Source organism: Jaculus jaculus, chromosome 19 (genome assembly GCF_020740685.1).
Source record: "Jaculus jaculus isolate mJacJac1 chromosome 19, mJacJac1.mat.Y.cur, whole genome shotgun sequence".
NCBI lineage: Eukaryota > Metazoa > Chordata > Mammalia > Rodentia > Dipodidae > Jaculus > Jaculus jaculus.
In genome coordinates, this window is record NC_059120.1 from 26,705,270 (window position 1) to 26,726,280 (window position 21,011).

General features: G+C 35.9%; 1 protein-coding gene and 1 pseudogene across 2 annotated transcripts in view; both read right to left on the bottom strand.

The window, feature by feature from the left end:
- Positions 1-21,011, bottom strand: part of Dpyd (dihydropyrimidine dehydrogenase) — a 1,202,971-nt gene that overhangs the window by 718,748 nt on the left and 463,212 nt on the right. For both annotated transcript variants that reach the window (XM_045137960.1, XM_045137961.1), the window contains one exon: positions 6,220-6,301. In XM_045137960.1, coding sequence (XP_044993895.1) covers positions 6,220-6,301 — 82 coding nt within the window. The remainder of the gene's footprint in view (positions 1-6,219; positions 6,302-21,011) is intronic.
- LOC123456198 lies at positions 10,117-10,223 on the bottom strand (annotated as a pseudogene).

The window sequence follows — 21,011 nt, forward strand, 5'->3', positions numbered from 1 at the left end:
AAAGGGAAAAACAAAACTAATTGCTCTATGAAAAATGATATTAAAATAATAAAAACATAGATCCTGACAAAATTCTAATTCATGACAAATTAATATTCATAATATTATTTGTTATTCAACTTGCAAAATGGGCGTAATGTGCAAGTATGCAATTCTCAATGTTAAAAGAAAAAAGTGAAATAGGAAAGATTAATAAAGATTTATTAAGCAATTAGCAAAAAAGAAGATAACATTTTTAGAACTGGCTCTTTAAAAAAATTTAAGTAACAAAAGCATTAAGTTTTGGTTGGAGAGATGGATTAGCCATTAAGCTATTTGCCTGCAAATCCAAAGGACCCAGGTTCAACTTCCCAGGACCAATGTAACCCATTTGCACAAGGAGGGCACATGCGTCTGGAATTTATTTGTAGTGGCTGGAGGCCCTGAGCACTCATTCTCTATCTGACTCTTTCTCTCTCCTTCTCTCTCTCTCAAATAAATAAATTATTTTTTAAAAAATGAAATCATTAATTTCTCAGGAAACAATGTAAACAAAACACAAGTTTAGAAATTAGAAAACAATTATATTTGAGAAATTCCTACTATAATTTCATTCTCAATTTTATGGTAACAAACTCAAAAGTATTAATTTGACAAGTTTTTGTAGGAAAATATCTGTTTGCAAATTTATATTGGAATTAAAAGAGCTGGAAAGTAGTGCCTTGGGAGATTTTTTTTGAAGACCTGGTTCTTTCTTTGAGAAAAGACTTAGAGATCAGAAGTACCTTTTCACTTTACTGAAAAGGAAAAATTTCAATACTTGTTATTTTATGCATTTATTTACTGTGTGTGAGTACATGTGCACATAGACACACATATATTTATCTGGTGCATGCACGTCCATGTGTGGTCTGTTCGGTTGTGTGTGCCCCTACACATGTGGTGTGAAGGAATGAGGCAGATCTTTGATGTATGTCCTCCTGTGACACTCTTGCCTTATTTCTTAGGGACAGATTCTCATTGAACCCTGAGCTCCCATGTCTGGTTACACTGGCTGACAAGCAAGCCTTAGGAATCCTCCCTTCTCTGGTTTCTCTGCATGGGGGTCACAGGCATTCCTGGTCATGACCAGGTTTTACATGGAGACTGGATGTCAAACTCAAATCTAATGTATTGACTACAAGTACTCTACCTGCTGAGACTTTTCCCAGATAATGATAAAGTAGTTGAAAGTTTAATTAGTCTAACATTTCTATGACCAACATGCCAAAAAGACAACTAATAATTATAAATAAACTGACCCCAAAACAAAGATGAGGCACCTTTAAAATTCTCTAAGGACAAGAATATTTGACTATTCTCTGTAACATATAATACTGACTACATAAATAAGTACTGCAGTCAGGTTTGCATTGCTGGTAGAAATCATCCAAACAAAAGCAGCTTTTGGAAATAAAGGATTTATTTTGGCTTTACAGACTCTAGGGGAAGCTGTATGATGGCAGGGGAAATCAATGGCATGAGCAGCAGGTGGACATCACCCCCTGGTAAACATAAGGTAGTCAACAGGAACAGGAGAGTATGCCAAACATTGGCATGGTGAAACTGGCTATAACATCCATGAGCCTGTCCAGCAATACACTGATTCTAGGAGGCTTTAATTTCCAATTGCCATCAGCTGGGGTGACTATCATTCAGAATACCTAAGTTTATAGGGGATACCTAAATCAAACCACCACAATAAGTAAGAGGAAATTTTTAAAAAATCAAAAGGAAAAATTAAAAGTACTAAGTGCTAGAGAAATATCTTAGTGGTTAAAGGTATTTACTTATAAAGCCTAATGTCCTAGGTTTAATTCCTTAGCACCCAAGTCAAGTCAAATGTATAAAATGGTCCTGTATCTGGAGTTAATTTGCAATGTCAAGAAGAATGGCAAGAAGAATGCCCATGCTCCCCTGTGGTGGTTTGATTCTGGTGTCCCCCATGAAATTAGGTTTTGTGAATGCCAGGTTCCAAGCTAATGGAGATTTGCGAATTAATGTCTTCTGGAGGCAATATATTGTTGGAGGTGGGCTTATTGGTATTATAGCTAGTGTCCCCTTGCCAGTGTTTGACACACTCTCCTGTTGCTATTGTCCATCTTATGTTGGCCAGGGGATGATATCCACCCTCTGTTCATGCCATACTTTTCCCTTATCATTTTGGAGCTTCCCTTGCATCTGTAAACCAAAATGAACCATCTTTTTTCCTGAGAGCTGCTCTTGGCCATGTGATTCCTATCAGCAATGTGAACTTGATTGCAAGAGTAAAGTTGGTACTGTGGAGTGGGGTTGCTGCCACACACCTGACTGTGTGGCTTTGGCCTTTTGGAGCTGATTTTCAAGAGGAACGTGGAAGAGTTTGAAACCTTGGCCTAAGAAATGCCTTGCAGTGCTGCAAGTACAGAATGATGGACTATTTTGGTCAGAGTTGAAAACCTGAATGAAGTAAGAACTATGGACTGTGAGGTTTGTCTTGTGAGGGTGAGAAAGCCTGGACTAGGCTAGAAGCAGTTTGTGTATGAGGCGTGATATTATGCCTGTGTACTGAGAATTTGTGCAGGGTTGCATTGCATAGAACAGAGGGATAAACAGAAAGAAATCTTGAACCTAAACTGCTGCCTGTTCAGCTATAACTATGTGAGATTACAACCTTTGAGACTGAGCCAGCTGACCTGCATTGGGAAAACAGAAAGAATGCAGTCCTTTGAAGCAGCCATAATGCTGAAGGAGTATCCTGTTCTTCAAAGTCTGCTTTATCCCCCCCTGGATTAATACATTGGCACACTACCTGGAGTATAAGAAATGCAGAAAAGAGAGTGACATTGAGTTTGCAATCCAGTCTGGTGTTTTGGAAATGGCCATGGACAGTGTGAAGCAGGTTTGCTGCATGTCTGTCTGGAGACCCAATGGAGCCATGAGGATGGATTGCAGGTTGCAGTGGAGACTCAGTGTCTGGGTTCATGAGATGGCTCCTAAGGCAGTTGCTGCCTGGGATATTTTCCAGGAGTGTGAGTAGCCTAGCTGGAGGGCAGAATTGCAAGACCAGAGACTTGTTGCTGGTGAGAATTATTAGATTTGGAGAATTGTCATTGACTAGAGATGTTGTACTTGTAACTACAGAATTTCATGTTTGCCCTGGTTGTTTTAAATACTGTTTTGGTTGAGTATTTCTTTGCTATGCCTAAACTGTCATGTTTTGCAATGTGAATGTTTATTCTGTGCCATTATGGATTTTGGGGGGATTTTTTGATATTATGCCTCAGTTAAAAGATCTTGGACTATGGGAATGTTTAAACATCATTGGGATTGATAAAAACTTGGGGACTTTTAAAGTTGGACTGAATGTATTGCCTTTTACAACATGGATGGTTATCAGTTTATGGGGGCCAGGGGAAGAATATGGTTGGTTGATTCAGGTGTTCCCTGTAAACTTAGGTATTCTGAATGCTAGGTTTCCAGTTGATAGAGATTTGGGAATTAATGTCTCTTGGAGGCAGTGTATTGTTGGTGGTGGGTTTATGGGTATTATAGCCAATGTCTCCATGTCAGTGTTTGGCACATGTTGCTATTGTCCACCTTATACTGGCCACACTATGCTCAAGCCATCCTTCCCCCCTGCCATCTTGGAGCTTCCCCTTGAGTCTGTAAGCCAAAATGAACCTATTTTTTCCAACAGCTGTTCTTGTTCAGGTGGTTCCTGCCAGCAATGTGAACCTGACTGCAATACTCCTGTCTTTCTGTTTCCTTGTAAATTTAAAAAAATATATTTAAAAACTAACAAATATAATTCTATAACTCCAGAAATAATGATATATGCAAAAGGTTCATATAGTACATAAATGTAAAGATTAATGTAATCCATTATATGAATTTAAAACAAGTTTTTTAAAAGGTATGAAATTTAAATATATTTTATTAATATTTTAAAGTTAATATTTTGTACATTAAAGTTACAAGGATAAAGTACTTATTAAATATGTTAAAATGTTTCAGTGTCAGGAAACAGACTCCTTGTCTGACCATCTTTTTTAACACAACATTGCTTAAAATGAAACAACATATTAAAAAGAGGGAAAAGAGACAAATATAAGTATTCTAGAACATGAAAGCAAATTATCTATTACCTGTCTATCATTTACCTATCTATCTTCCAACTTACGTATAAAAATATGTATATGTGCATAAGCATATGTAAATACATAATGTGTGTTATGCCACACAGGACAGGAAGAGTAAGAACCTATATAAAATAATTTCATTTCCGGGAATTGTTATTGATTTAAAATATACAAATCTAGTTGAAAGGAACAAGAAGAGAGCTGATTATCAGAAGAATTTGTGTGATGAAAGGTGGTAGAAGTGTACCCCACTTTTAAAAATTCAGTATCTTAGAACTGAAGGCAGCCAGTCATAAGGTTGCAAGACTATCCCATTGATAGATGTGAATCTCCAAAGTGAAGGGCACTGTCGTTGCTGTATCTCCTCATTCTATGTATACAAGTCACCATTTACAGGGCAAGTTTGAAGAATTTCCCCCTTTGCATCTTAAAACAACTGGGTAGGTGGGCAAATTATGTTTAACTTTCTCTTTTTAGATCCTAATTTTTCTCAGTAATATCATAAATTCATAGCATTTAAAATTGAAATGTTGAAAATGGTGATAAATTCACTGTGCAACTTCCCAGGGCAACTAGTCCTGTCAAATGATGTTATCTTTCCACAGATATATTGTACATGCATAGCCAGGGACATTTGCATTTTATCCAAATAATAGAAGCTTATTTTTGAACACATGTAGAATAAGGCTATGGATATTAATTGACAGTGTCAAAACTACCTAAATACAAAATTAGAAATTAACATGACTGTAGCTAAAATGTACATTTTTCTCACTCAGTACTTTGCTATTATGTCTCAAAAAGTTTTCAAACACTAGCTTAAGCATGCTCACATGTGACATATCTGACTCTATGTAAATCAATACTATTTGTTTATCCATCAATTTGTTTATTTATTTTGAGGCAAGGTTTTGCTATGAAGGACAGGCTGGCCTCAAACTTGACACACGGCTGCCTCGGCCTACTGTATGCTGAGATTACAGCATATGTCACCATGCCCAGTTTAAATAAGTTTTAATAAACTTTACTAAAATTTCTGACTCATCTTCAATTGGTAAGAACACCAAATATATTTTGAAGATTCAATAAATAAGTTTATTTACATAATAAAAATTAGAATACTTAAATTTATAATGAAAGACATTTTAAAAATGACCATGATTTTCACAAAGTCATGTAAATCCACACTGTGTTTTTGCTATCAGACTTTTGTTTAGTAATTACATGGGAAAGGATTACTCAACCATTGTCAAGCTTTAATTATAAATATAAAAGCCCAAAATATATTTTAAGTGTTTCCCCTGTTATTATTTTTTACTAGTAAATATAACAGACAAGATTAATTTTCCATGTATTTTCAAAATATATTCTGCATAATCTTACAGAATACAGTAAGTGAATCATAATACATTATTAATTTATTGGGTTATATATAAAGTTAAATTTTTGAAACAAAATGGTAATACGTTCAAGTGAAATTATATATTTAGCATTATAGGATAACCCTCTTAATGGAAAAAACTACATTTATATTGTTGGAGTAGAATGTGTCTTGGTTTTGTCCAGTTTTAAAAGAACGACAGTGTTTCTATTGCAAAACAATAAATATATAAAGCTATTGCTTTCTTCCCTATTGTTTTACTGCTTATGGATTGATACATTAACAATAATGGCACATAGTGAAATAAATTTCTATAAGAAATTATAGCCCAAATTTTGAAACACTAATGGTGGAGAATACACCAAACTTGCCTGAAAAAAAAAATGTGCTTAAAGAAACCAATTCCTTCCATTAGCTGAACTGAACCCCTAAAGCAATTTAGGAATTTGTTTCTTACAGACAATTAATCACATGCAGGCGTGCCAGATGAGAACTATTGATTGCCCTTTTCCAGGCTAGTGGCATTCAGACAGTAGACAGACAAATGCCCTAAGCAAGGGAAGCATCTTTCTGCTCTGGCTGCTGTAGCTTTTAATTGTTCATTGCTCAAATGCACAACATTTGCTATTCTTCTTTAATGCTGGGCTTATACCTTTCTTGTTAAGTAATGCAAATATAGATGTTGCATTTGTTACTCACCTTTACACCAAGGTCCTTTATAAGTTTAATTTCAAAATTCACAACATCACAGGGCAGCCTGAACTGAGGGATTTCAGAAATACTAAAGAAAGAAAAGGGAAAAAAAATTATAACATAAAATTTTCAATCAAGAAACTCAAAACAAGTTTTTATTGATAAGTACTTAAAAAAAACAAATATTTCTTCTAAGGGTATTTTCACAGCACATAAAGTGAGAATGAATACGTCCACATTTTCATTGTCATGGTAAATAATTAAATGGACTAATGCATAGGTTGGACAAGAAACAAACAGAAAAGGTAGAAGCTAACATGAAAAAAGTGAATTCTATCCAATGCAAAAGAATAAATATAAATATAGTTGACTTAATAACATGTGTATGAACTTCTATAACATTAAAACAAATATGAAAAATAATTCAAAATAAATATAGAGCTTAATACATTTTTATACATCTATATAAACACAAAACATATATCCTATATATAGTTCTCTATTTTGACGAAATCCAAAATGTAACTTTGTATTTCTGTGCAGTTTAGTCCCATGTGACATAAAGGACATTTTAAAAAATATTATTTATTTCTTTATAAGAGAGAGACAAAGAAAGAATGCCAGGGCATCATGTGGCTATAGATGAATACCAGATGCATGTGCCACTTTGTGCATCTGGCTTTATGTGGGTACTAGAGACTTGAACCTGGGCAGTCAGGCTTTAAAAGCAAGTACCTTTAACCACTGAATCATCTCTCCAGACCAACATAAATGACATTTTTTTTTTAAAAGTTAAACATAGTTCTGTGAAAAAAAAAAGTATCCAAAAGGACACAAACATTAAAAAGTCATCCTATTTGTTGGCAGTGGTCACTACCTGCACATTAAAAATAATGAGGAGGCCAAAGGGACTATTATTTCATTCATATAGCAGTTTAAGTATTGAAGTGATATCTAGTAACTTTTCAGTTTTACAGCAGTAAAAGACATAAAGTTATGGCAATGCATTCATCCATCATTTCAACTAGTCATTCAACAGACATACAAGATGTCAAACACAGTGTTAGCTGCAATTGACTTACTTGATAGTGAATTTATTACATTATGTTTAATTAATGATCTATCTTACTGGTGGAAAAAAGTTATATAAATAGATAATCATAGTTAGGTATGGCATAATAAAAATACATATGCAGAGATTATAGAGTTAATTTGTAGAATAAGTAGTTATTGAAAATGAGCCTTTTGGATGACCCTATGCAAATTACTGCAATATGCATATATGGCCTTCTCATTAATTGGTAATATAGAACTTGATTATCAAGTTAGTCTCCATACATCAAACAATCAGCTGGGCATCAGACTCAATGCTTTGAAACAGACAAAGCATAAAATGTATAAAATTAATTCCCGACACTAAAGGTGTGTTCTGTCCCGTTAGAAAGAAGTATCACCAGGTATAAGAACAATTTGGGACGAGGTAAGAGAGCAGACTCTGAGGCTGACCTGGGAACTCTAGCCACCTCTCCTCTTAGCTCATCTCAGTTCTCTGTGTCACAGAAGAACCAAGCAGAAATAATATCACTTATCATGGATTATGAAGACAAATACTGGGCCTTTACAGAAGAGTGATGTGAATGAACTAAAATGGGGTTCTGAAGCAAGCTCCCCAAATCCTAGAAAGAAATAAAAAAAAAGAGGAAGGAGCAGTAGAATTCTAGCCAAAGAAACTAACTTCAAAAAAAGTGAGTGTCTGGGCTGGAGAGATGGCTTGGTGGTTAAAACACTTGTTTGCAAAGCCAAAGGACTCAGCTTTGATTCCCCAGGACCCATGTAAGCCAGATGCACAAGGTGGCACATGCACCTGGATTTAGTTATGGTGCACCCACTCTCCCTCTCCCTGTCTCTCTCTCAAATAAATAAAAAAGGCGAATGTCTTTAATACACCCAGATCCATGTAAGGCTGAGATTCTACCTGTGGCTAAACCCTACTCTGGGAATTCTATAACATCTCAAAAGGAGTATGTGGAATAAAAGAAAATAAATGGAGCTAGTATCACCCATTGACTCTGAATGATAAAATATCTATGAGAGATCAAGTGACAAACCAGAAGCATAAACATTTATTTTTGTTGGACAGACTGAAAGGAGGGCACAGCCATGCTGACAGGAAGAAACCCGAGCAAGAGGCAAGGAGAGGGTGCGTGAGGTCTAAAGCAGCACAGCTTGGAACCGTGAAGCAGGCACCACAGCAGACCAGATGCTGGGCCGCTGATCTTCCTCTGCTCTGTGCAGCACCGCACACCGCCCTGACGTCACTGTTGCCAGCACAGCACTTTTCTTGGAACATGTGTTACAAGAATAAATGGGAATATCATTTCCTAGCATCTTTTAGACCAAAATACTAATTAAATTTTAACATAATCAGGGTGCATATCTTTAATCCCAGCACTGGTTTGGAAGACGTAGGAGGATCACTGTGTGTTCTAAGCCACCCTGAGACTACATAGTGAATTCTAGCTCAGCCTGGACTAGAGTAAGACCCTACCTCAAAAAGCCAAATCAAATACACACAAACAAACTAAAATTCACATATGAATGGGCTGGAGAGATGGCTTAGCAGTTAGGCCGTTTGCCTGCTAAGTCTAAGGACCCACGCTCAACTCTCCAGATCCCACATTAGCCAGGCACACAAGATGACACAAGCACACGAGTCTGCACATGCACACAATGGTGCATGTGTCTGAAGTTCAAATGCAATGGCTGGAGGCCCTGATGTGCCAATTCTTTCTCTCTCATAAAAAAAAGACTAAAAATGTTTTATCATAATCAACTAAGTAAAAAAACAGGGAGATCAATGTTACAAATATGATCTATTTGCATGTTGAAATAGATAAGATCAGAAAACCGATGGGAGCCATGCATCCATAAACAGTTTCATGGAACAATTCCAACATGCCCAACGTGAGAACCATGCTGTTTCCAAGGGAGATCTTTTGCAGGTCAAATGTCTTAGGACTTTACATGCCATCAATATGTGGTGGCCTTCATATTTTAATTCTTAGGTTTAATTTATAAACTATTAAATCTACTTGAGTGCTTGGGGATTAATCTCAAATTTATTATCCCTTACTAAACTTTGACTCTTCTAGTCTTAAGACAATTCCATTTTAAGAACTGATCAGGTTCCAAACTCAATAATCCAACTCTACTTTCTTTTATAAAAAATGAATTTATCTATATCATAAGCAGCGAAGAGAAGAGAGAGTGAATGAGCATGCCAGCACCTCCTACCACTGATAATGAACACCAGGAACATGTGCCACTTTGTGTATGTGGCTTTAGGTGGGTACTCGGCAATTGAACCCAGTCTGTCAGGTTTTAAACCAATGAGCCATGTCTCCATTCCAGCCACATCTTATAGTCACAAAATCCAGCACAAGGAAATAAGGGTGCTTTACTCTCAGACAATTGGGAAAAAATACATATGACTTACTAAAATCAGTTTGTATGAATTATATATATGAGTTAATAATTCTAAATAATGCATTGTTGTTTTAAACAATGTCCCTCACACAACAAGGTTAGCCATAAATTTTTTTTAATTGGGTTAAACTCTACTTTAAAGATTTTCAAATAATCACATTTCTACTATTCATTGTCTAATAAGCATGTGGACTACAATTAATTTGGAGAACTCTGGTGAAAGCATTGCCATAGGTTCATGGTAATTTAGCTACAAATGGTCACATATATAGCATTTGTCCCTGTTTGTGATTTAAATTGTATAATATTTGAACATTTGATTTGACATTTATAAAACAGTAGCACACAAGGAAATACAATTCCATCCCTTTGTATGACATAATGTTTTTGAGTGTGTTTAAAATAATGTTAGTGTGACTTTGGAAAAAGTTTTCAATTAGCAATAATCAGGAAAAGTTTTTAATTAGCAATAATTGTGGTTCAGATAAACCTCATTGACTATGATACTGCCACTACACAAAGCTGATAGTGTGACTTTAATAAAAAAGTAGATATTAATATTTGTAAAATATTTTATTGTGATACTTTCATTTTACATATATGTGACACCTGGCTTTTTCGGTAGATCCTGACCAGAGTTCTTCATGCTTGGGTGACAAACATTTTACATACACTAAGACCCTGTCCTCCTCTGTTCTTTCTCATTAACAATTTCTATTTTAGTCTTTTCTCTTTCTTTCCTAGTCTAGCTGGAGGTTTGTTAATTTAAGTCTTGTTAAGAAGCCAACTTTTTGTTTTGTTTTTTAATGTTATAAAATACTTTCTATTTTCCGTGTCAGTCCAACTTTGATATTTATGCTAATTTTCGACTGTAATTTTCTTTTAATTTTTTGGTTTTATTTCCTTAAATAGTATTGCTAAGATGTTTGTTTATCTAGTTTTTGATTTGTTACTTAATGCTATAAATTTCCTTCTTAAAATTTCTCTTGCTGAAACCATAGAATTTTGCATATTAATGTTTCCTTTTTTATATCTTATTTATGTTTTTGAGAGACAGAGACAGGGAGAGAGAGAGACAGAGAGAGAGAGAGAGAAAGAGAATGGGCATAACTACAAACAAACTCCAGAGGCATGTGTCACCTTGTACATCTGGCTTACATGGGTACTGTGGAATGGACCTGGGTCCTTATGCTTCACAAGCAAATGCCTTAATTATTAAGCCTTTTTCCAGCCTAAATGTTTCCATCTTTGCCTCAAATATTTTAAATTTATTCTCTTGATAGTCTGTGACCTATTGATTATTCTTGAGTTACTTAATATGAATGTATAATTTCAATGCTTTTCTTTTAATTTATATTTATTTTTATATTATAATTAAAGAAAGATATTTAATATGATTTCTATTTTCTCAAATATTTTATGACATGTTTTATAAATATATGCCTTATCCTGGAGAATGATTCATGTATACTTGAGAAGAATGTTTTGTCTATATGAAATATTCTGTAAATTCATGTTAATTGCATCTCAGGTAGAATGCAACTTAAATAAGATGAAAGCTTTGCAAGGGTTTGTCTGTATTGTTTTTTCCCTGCTTTAAGCAGGGTACTAGGATCTATCTTTCTTTTTATATCTATTATTTTTTAATTCATATATTTGGGTGCTCTATTGTTATATGGACGCATACTTATAATTGTGATATCTTCTAGCAGAATTAATCCCAATAGTATTATATAGTATTTTTCTTAGTATCTTTTTATAGTTATGAATTAACTTATATTTCATCTGATGTAACTACAGCTAGTTATACTGCTTGAGTTTTGATATCACATATCTTTTTTTTCCCCAACACATTCAAGTACTTCAATCTGTTTGTATAAGTGAAGTTAGTTTCTTCTGAACAGCATATAGGTGGGTCATATTGTTATTTTTTTATATTTTTCCATTTAGCAATCCTGTGTTTTTAAGAATATAATCCATTTATATTTAAAGTGATACAATAAGAACTTATGAGCTAGAGAGATGGCTCAGTGGTTAAGGCATTTACCTGTAAAGCTTAATGACCTGGTGTGGTGGTTTGAATCAGGTGTCCCCCATAAACTTGGGTGTTCTGGGTGCTAGTCTTCCCAGCTGATGGCAATTGGAATATGAAGCCTTCTGGAGTATTTGGGGGGACAGACTTATGGGTGTTATAGCCAATTTCTCCATGCCAGTGTTTGGCACACTCTCCTGTGGCTATTGTCCACATGATGTTGAACAGGGGGTGATGTCCACCTTCTGTTCATGCCATAGTTTTCCTCTGCCATCATGAAGCTTTCTCCTAGGGCCTATAAGCCAAAATAAACCTCTTTTTATTCCCCACAAGCTTCTCTTGGATGCAATGTGAACCTGACTGCAACACCTGGGTTCAATTCATTAGTACCCATGAAAGCCAAAGAGGCACATACATATGAAGTTTGTTTGTAGTGGCTAGGGAACCTGTTGTACATACTCTTTCTCTACTTCTCCCTGTGTGACTGTATCCCTCTATTTGCAAATAAATAAATAAAATTTGTTAACTTTTCTCTGACATTTCGATAATGCTTCTTTGAATTATCTTGCATACCTTTTCATCCTATCTTTATCTTTTATTTTTTCTATTGTACATAGGTATTCTTTATTTTTTATATTAGATTTTTAATTTCATGTATTATTTTTGAGGTAGAGTCTCTTATAGCTGAACTGGTCTTGAAATCAGCCTGGAGTATAATATGGCTTGAGCTCGTTATAGTCCTGCCTTTGCCTCTTCCCAGTTTCTGGGATTATAGACACACATCACCATACCTGGCTTCTTTGTATTTCTTGGTTTAGCTTTAGAATACATATTATAGGTGTTTGTTCTATGGTTATCACGAAAATTAAAATATTATTATTATAACAGTTTACTTATTAATTAATTATAAGAGTTTTAATTAATATCATGACTATTTCAAAAAATAATCAGTGCAACATTTTACTCTACTTCCTCACATATTGGATTTCATTTATTTTTATTTATTTATTTGAGAATGATAGAGAGATAAAGAGGCAGATAGAGAGAGAGAGAGAATGGGTGCACCATGGACTCCAGTCACTGAAAACAAACTCCAGATGCATGTGCCACATTGTGCATCTGGCTTACGTAGGTCTTGGGGAATCAAGCCTTGAAGGGGTTCACAAGCAAGCACTGCTAAGCCATCTCTCCAGCCCCCACGTACTGGATTTTAAATTACAATTTATACCTTTTCATGCTGCAGTTGTTTTAGCTACTTTGTTTTATTAATTTTAACTTTATTAATCTATTTATCAAGTCTCTGCCTCATAATTATATTAAGAAAATGATCTCAACTTCAGTGTACCTACTTAAACTAGTGTCACTGAAACGTCTAGATGTTTCATTGAACTCACAACTGTCCTTTTCTTTCAGTTGAAGAATTACCCCAAGTGATTCTTGTTAAAACATACCTGGTAGCTACAGACTCAGTTTCTGTTTCTTTGTCTGAAAATTTTTTCTGTCTATTATTTTGGAAGGAGGTATTGCTGAATATAGTGTTTTGTGTGAGAGTTATGAGTCTCTCTCTCTTTCTCTCTCTCTCTCTCTCTCTCTCTCTGTGTGTGTGTGTGTGTATGTATGTATTTCTTCAGACTCTTAATATGTCATATGGGTCATTGTTGGTCTGAAAGGTTTATAACTGATGTGGAAACAAAATTAAAAGTGAGCAATGAATAAAAAAAAAATCTGTGATGACATTCCTCCTTATTCAAATGTGTCCCACGCCAGTATGGCTGCGATGATGAAGACTGGGCTGACAAAGGTGGTCAGGGATCCCCCTCATTAATAGAAGTAAGACTCACAAACATTTTAGAAAGGGTGGAATTGGATGTGTGGACACTTATAATGCCCTGAACTGAAGGTTGGCACAAAAGTGCATCCCTCCTACAATCACAACCACAGCAAAATGGTTCTATCTTATGTTCAAATAAAAAACTATACATGACTTTAATGTTGAACTTCCTGCTAACTCCAGGTGGTTTAGACAATTCAAGAATTTTATCCACTATCTGATGTGAATGTTGGTGGTGGTTTGGGCACAGGCTGGTGTGACAGAACTGGAGGGTTATGTGAGATAACTGAAATCTGGCAAGAGAAAGCTGGTAGAACCAGTATCACAGATCATGGACTATCAAGTACAAACCAGGGGCGTCACAGCCTACACCACCTAGCTTTGTGGAAGAACAAGCTATGAGGAAGTCACTTGTCAACACACCTCTTAGAATATGTCCTTATCACTAACATGTCCAGAAACATCTATGTAATTTTTCATTTTCAGTTTTTCCAGGTAGGGTCTTGCTATAGCCCAGGCTGACCTGGAATTTACTGTGTAGTCTCAGGGTGGCTTCGAACTCAGAGCTTATGATGGTGTTTTGGTTTATTCCTTAAGCTGCTTTTAGAAACCTCATTTTTGTTTCTAATCTTTGACTGAATAGTTAGATATCGTAAGGTATGCTTATTCAGACTGACTGTGAATAAAGACATTTGGCCTTCATAAATATTTTATACCTGGATATTTATATACTTCTCAAATTTTCACAGTTTTCTGTGTTTTTCTTTAAATAATTGTTATGTTCTTTTCTATATCCTCTTGACTGACACTGCCCAGACCCAAGAGCACCCAGCCAAAACTTATGCTTAGAAACATATAACAACATCCCCTTCCCATCTAGATCAAGTGTGGATGGACACACATCTCAAATCCCAAAAGAGACACTAATTGCTATATTTTTAACAAAACAGGAAAATAGCCTTAAGATAGGCAAACCCTAATGCAAAACAAATAGTGAAAGACAGCAAGCCAAGAGATCCCCACCAACTATGCCTAGTCCAACAATGGAAGCCTCCAATAAGAACACAGAGGCTAATCTAGACACAGAATCAAAAAAAAAAAAAAACATGTAAACATGATAAGCATATTAAACAAACTTAATGAGACTATAAACAAAAATATAAAAGGAATCTAAGAAAACCAACAAAAAACAAATGCATAAAAGAAATGTAAGTGAACCAACAACAATGCATCTTCATTACTTTTCTCAATATAATTGAAGAAAACAAAACAAAATCTCAATAGAAAGAGAAATTATTTCAAGAAAAGTCAACAAATAGATGTGCTCAACAGTCAGTATAATAAGCTTAATGACATGATCTAATGCAGGAGCAAATTCTAAGAAACAACAAGTCAAACCAGGATCTGAAAATAGAACTCAATGAAGGCATGGAAATGATGGAGACAAAGGCAATAGTGTCCAAAAATGAAAGAGCCTTTTGAAAGCCCCCCTAGGAAGCCTCTCCAACAGAACAGATTATGTAAAGGACATATTTTTATAACTCTAAGACACGACAGTGAAAATGGATCAGAAGTCCAAAAATTATGATATATTGGGGAAAAAATTGGTGTAAACAGAATATGCAGAATATGAGAGAATTGTGAGACACCCTAAAAATACCAAATACCCAGATCATGGGCATATAATAGAAGGAATAAATAAAGGACAAAGGCATAGACAACACCTTCAACAAAATTCACAAGAAAATTTTCCTACTCTCACAAAATGGAGATGCATCTAGATAGAAGAAGCACACAGAACACAAAATAGACAGAAACAAAGAGAGCTAAATAAAGCAACAGAAAAACAGCTCATGAGATCCAAAGGTATGCCCTTCATAATTATATCAGTTTTCTGTAGAAACCCTAAAAGCCAAAAGGGGTTGGAATGGAGTACTCTAAAGCTTTAAAGACTATGGGTTCCCAAACCAAACAATGATACTGAGCAAAAGTATTCATCATAATAGAAGGGGAAAGGAAAACTTTTCATGATAAAAGCCAGCTCTATGAATATATGAGCATAAAGTCAAACCTACAGGGAATACTTCATGGAATTCTCCACACAGAAGAGTTGAATAATAAATGCCATGAAGCTGGAAGAGGGGAAAACATAATAACCAAAACTAGAATAAACATGAAAATATTCAAAGCTCAAGAAAGCACCAAACTTCACAAAGCCTGACAGGTACTAAATCAATCCTCACAATTGTAACTATAAATATGAATAGATTTAACTCCCCACTCAAAAGAGAGGTTAACTGGTTGGATCAGACAAATAGTCCCATCCATTTACTGTCTACAAGAAACTCACCTCATCATTAAGTGAAAGGATAGATAATGAATTCCCAAGCAAATGAAAATAAGAAACAAGTGGGTGTGGCTATCCTAATACCTGACAAAATAAACTTCAGAACAGAAATAATCAAAAGAGGTAAAGGGTCAGGCATGGTGGCACATGCCTTTATTCCTAGCTCCCAGGATGCAGAAGTAGGAGGATCACAGTGAATTCAAGGCCACCATGAGACTACATAGTGAAATCCAGACCACGCTGGGCAAGAGTGAGACCCTACCTTGGAAAAGAACAAACAAACAAACAAAAATAAATAAAGAAAGGTACTTCTTTCTCTTCAAGGGAATGATTCAACAAAAGGATATCATAATTATAAACATACATACAGCAAATTCATATGCACCAAAATTTTATAAAGAAACTTCTACTTGACAACAAATCAAAAATATACTCCATTACCATCATTGTAGGGGAATTCAAAACCCCACAATAATCCACAGACAGATATCCAAGCAGAAAAATTATATTAAAAAAATGAAATCCAAAGCTTAAATAACACCATAGACCAATTAGAACTAAGATACATACTGAAACAATACACCCTAATTCCACAGCACACACATTTGTTCTCAGCAGCTCATGGAACCTTCTTTAAAACAGACCATGGAGCATGCTTCTACAAATTCAGGAAAATTAACATGATTCCCTGTATTATACAAAGCAAGAAGGCTGGAATTAAAAACAAGAAAAACAGAAAACACATAAAGCCCTAAATACAGAAGACTCACTATTAAACAATGAACAGATCATAGAAGAAATTAAAAAGGAAACTGAAAAATTTCTAGAACTGAATGATCGTGAAAATACAACATATCAGAACTTACGGGACATGAAGGCAGCCCTAAAGGGAAAATTTATAGCACTAACTGTCTACATAACAAAGACAGACAGATTTCAAGTTATTAACTCAACCATCCAACTAAAATACTGGAAAAACCAGGACAAAACCAAACCTAAAAGTTCTAGATGGAAAGAAATAATTAAGATCAGAGCAGATTTTTTTTTTTTGAAAGAAAATTCTTTTTAAAATTGACAAAGAGATGGTTCTTGGAAAAAAAAATATATAAAGGCTGATAAACTCCTGGATAAACTGATGAAAAGAAAAAAAGGAGAAGATTAAAATTAGCAACATTAGAAGGGCTGGAGAGATGGCTTATCAGTTAAGGCCATTGGCTGCAAAACCAAAGAACCAAGGTTTGATTCCCCACATAAAGCCAGATGTGCAAGATTAGAAACAAGGATAGGTCACAACTGATACCAATGAAATTAGACACATTTACAAAACCTGTATTCCACAAAATTGGAACACTTGAAAACAGTAGATGAATTCCTAGACACATAACACCTACCAGAACAAAACCCAGAATAGATAAACAAACCTATTATATCCAATGAGATTACAACAACAACAAAAAAGTCCAGGCTCAGATGGATTCCACTCCAAGTTCTACCAAACCTTCAACAAAGAACTAAAACTGTTTTTCCCTCATGTCAGTTCACAAAATTGCAAAAGGAGGGAATGCTCCCAAACTCCTTTTGTGAATCAAGCATTACTCTAATACCAAAATGAGATATTTACAAACCAGAAAAGAAAATTGTAGACTCCTATCCCTAACGAACTAAGATGCTAAATTCCCAATAAAATGCTCACAAACCAAATTCATGAACACATCAAAAGTATTATCTGTATAGATCAAGTAAGTTTCATGCCAGGCATGTTTAACTATACAGAAATCAATAAACATTATATACCACATAAATGAACAAACTCAAGAATCAAATTATCATTTCAATAGATACAAAGAAGACCTTCATTAAAATACAGTATCACTTCATGATTAAAATGTTGGGGTGGCTAGGAATTGAGGGATTATATTTCAATATAACAAAGGCTATATAAAAAGCATGCTAAGTGGGGAAAAGGTCAAAGTATTCCTGTTACAGTCAGGTTCATATTGCTAGCAGAAATCACCTGACCAAGAGTTACTTGTGGGGAAAAAAGGGGTTTAACTTGGATTATAGTGTTGAGGAGAAGCTCCACGATGGCAGAAAAAAATGATGAAATGTGCGGAGGGTGGACATCACCTCTGGGCCAACATCAGGTGGACAAAGCAACAGGAGAGTGTACCAAACACTGGCAAGGGGAAACTGGCTATAACACCCATAAGTCCCAACAATACACTGCCTCCCAGAGGCATTAGTGCCTAAATCTACATCAGCTGTGAACCTAGCATTCAGAACACCTAAGTTTATGGGGACACCTGAATCAAACCACCACATTTGGCCCCTGGCACCCCTAAACTATTATCCATACATAATGAAAAATATAATGCATTCAGTCTAACTTTAAAAGTCTCTATAGCTTTTATCAATCATAATGATGGTCAAACATCCCCAATAGTCCAAGATCTTTTAATTGATCCATAATACCAAAATATCCCCCCAAAACCCATAATGGCTCAGAATAAATACACTGAAAAAGATGTCAGTTTAAGCAAAGCAAAGAAATATTCAACCAATATAAGATTTAAAACAATCAGAGCAAACATCAAATTCTGTAGCTTCAAGTACAACAACTCTAGTCAGTGACAAATCTCCAATTCTGATAATTCTAACCAACAACAATTCTCTGGCATTCCAATTCTGCCCCTCCAGCTAGGCTACTCACCTCCTAGAAAACTTCATCTGGGGCCAGCAGCTTTCCTTAGCAGCCATCTCCTAGTCCTGGTATCTCTACTGGGTCTCCACTGCAATCGATGGTTTATTCTCATGGCTCCATGGAGTTTCCATGCAGGCATCTAGCAAACCTGCTTCACACAATCCATGGCCATTTCCAAAACACAAGACCATGTTGCAAACTCAATGACCCTCTCTTTACTGCATTTCTTATACTCCACAATACCAAGTAGGGTGCCAGTTTGTTAATCTGGGTGGGGAGGGACATAAAACAGGCCTTGAAGAATAGGATACTCCTTGAGCACTCAGGCCCCTTCAAAAGAGTCTACATTCTTTTTAATTTTTTTAAAATATTTATTTATTTATTTGAGAGTGACAGACAGACAGAGAAAGAGGCAGATACAGAATGGGCAAGCCAGGGCACTGCACACGAACTCCAGATGCATGTGCCCCCTTGTGCATCTGGCTTATGTGGGTTCTGGGGAATTGAGCCTCAAACCTGGTCCTTAGGATCCACAGGCAAGCGCTTCACCACTATGCCATCTCTCTAGCCAAGAGTCTACATTCTTGCTGTTGCCCCAGTGCAGGTCAGCTGGACCAATCTCAATGGTTGTAATCTCTCAATCACAGCTGAACATGCAGCAACTCATCCAAAGATTTTTTTTTTTTTCTGTACTATATACGCCTGCTCACACTAGTTCATTTCTATGCAAAGCAACCCTGCACAACTTCTCAGGACATGGGCATAACAGCAAGCTTTGCACACAAACTGCCTCTAGCCCAGTCTAAGTAAAGCTCTTTCTCTCCCTCATACAACAGAACCTTACAGTCCATAGGTCTTATTGCATTCAGGTTTTTTTTTTTTTAACTCTGACCAGAATAGTCCATCAAGCTATACTTATAGTATTGCAAGGAACCTCTTAGACCAAAGTTTCAAATCCTTCCACATTCCGCATGAAAATCAGCTCCAAAAGGCCAAAGCCACACTGTCAGTTGTATAGCAGCAACCCCACTCCTGGTACCACCTTACTGTTGCAGTCAGGTTTGCATTGCTAGTAGAAGTCATCCAACTAAGAGCAGCTTGTGAGAAAAATCAGGTTTATTTGGCTTACAGGGTCAAGGGGAAGCTCCATGATGGCAGGGAAAATGATGGCATGAGCAGAGGATGGACATCACCCCCTGGCCAACATCAGGTAGACAACAGCAACAGGAGAGTGTGCCAAACACTGGCAAGGGGAAACTGGTCTTAATATCCATAAGCCTACCCCCAACAATACACTGCCTCCAAGAGGCATTAATTCCCAAATCTCCATTACCTGGGAACCTAGCATTGAGAACACCTAAGTTAGTGGGGGATACCTGAATCAAACCACCACATATTCATACCTGATCTTTGACAAAGGGGCCTATAATGCACAAAAGGCCAAGGAGCATTTTCAACAAATAGTACTGGAGGAAGTAGACAAACACGTGTAGAATAATGAGTCTAGATCCACTTCTCTCATCCTGCATAAAAATAAACTCCAAATGGATTAAGAACCTCAATATAGAAACTCAAACTCTGCAAAAATTGGAAGAAAAAATAGAGTGAATACTCTCCAAGTCACAGGATTGGGAAAAGATTTTCTGAAAAAGACTTCTGTATCTCAGGCAATCAAACAAATACTCAACCAGGAAGATCTCATCAAGCTAAAACACTACTGTAAGGACAAGAAAGCCATCAACAGAGCCAAAAGGCAACCCACAGAATGAGAGAAAATCTTTACCTGCTATACCTCTGACAGAGGTCTAATATTTGGAATCTACAAAGAACAACAACAAACAACGAAAACCCACAAAACACCTAAGCAATAAAAATCTCAAACAAGGGCTGGAGGGATGGGTTAGTCATCAAGGTATTTGCCTGCAAAGCCAAAGGATGCTGGTTTGATTCCCCAGGACCCATGTAAACAAGATGGACACAAGGGCACATGTGTCTGGAGTTTGTTTGCAGTGGCTGGAGGCCCTGGCACAACTATATTCTCTCTCTCTCTCTGTCTACCTCTTTCCCTCTCTCATTCTATCAAGTAAATAAGTAAATAAATAAATAAATAAATAAATAAATAAATAAATAAATATTTTAAAAAGTCAAACAATCCAATCAAAAAGGGGGAGCAGGATGAGATCTGAACAGAGAATGCTGTAAGTTAGAAGTACAATTGCCACTACTCACATAAAGAAATGTCCAATATCCTTTGTCATCAGAGAAATGAAAATTAAAGCATCTTTGAGTTTCCACCTCACTCCAGTCAGGATGACAATCATAAAAAAAATTAAAAATGACAGCAAATATTGACTAGGCTGTGGGGAAAGAGGGACCCTCATTCACTAATGATGGAAATGCA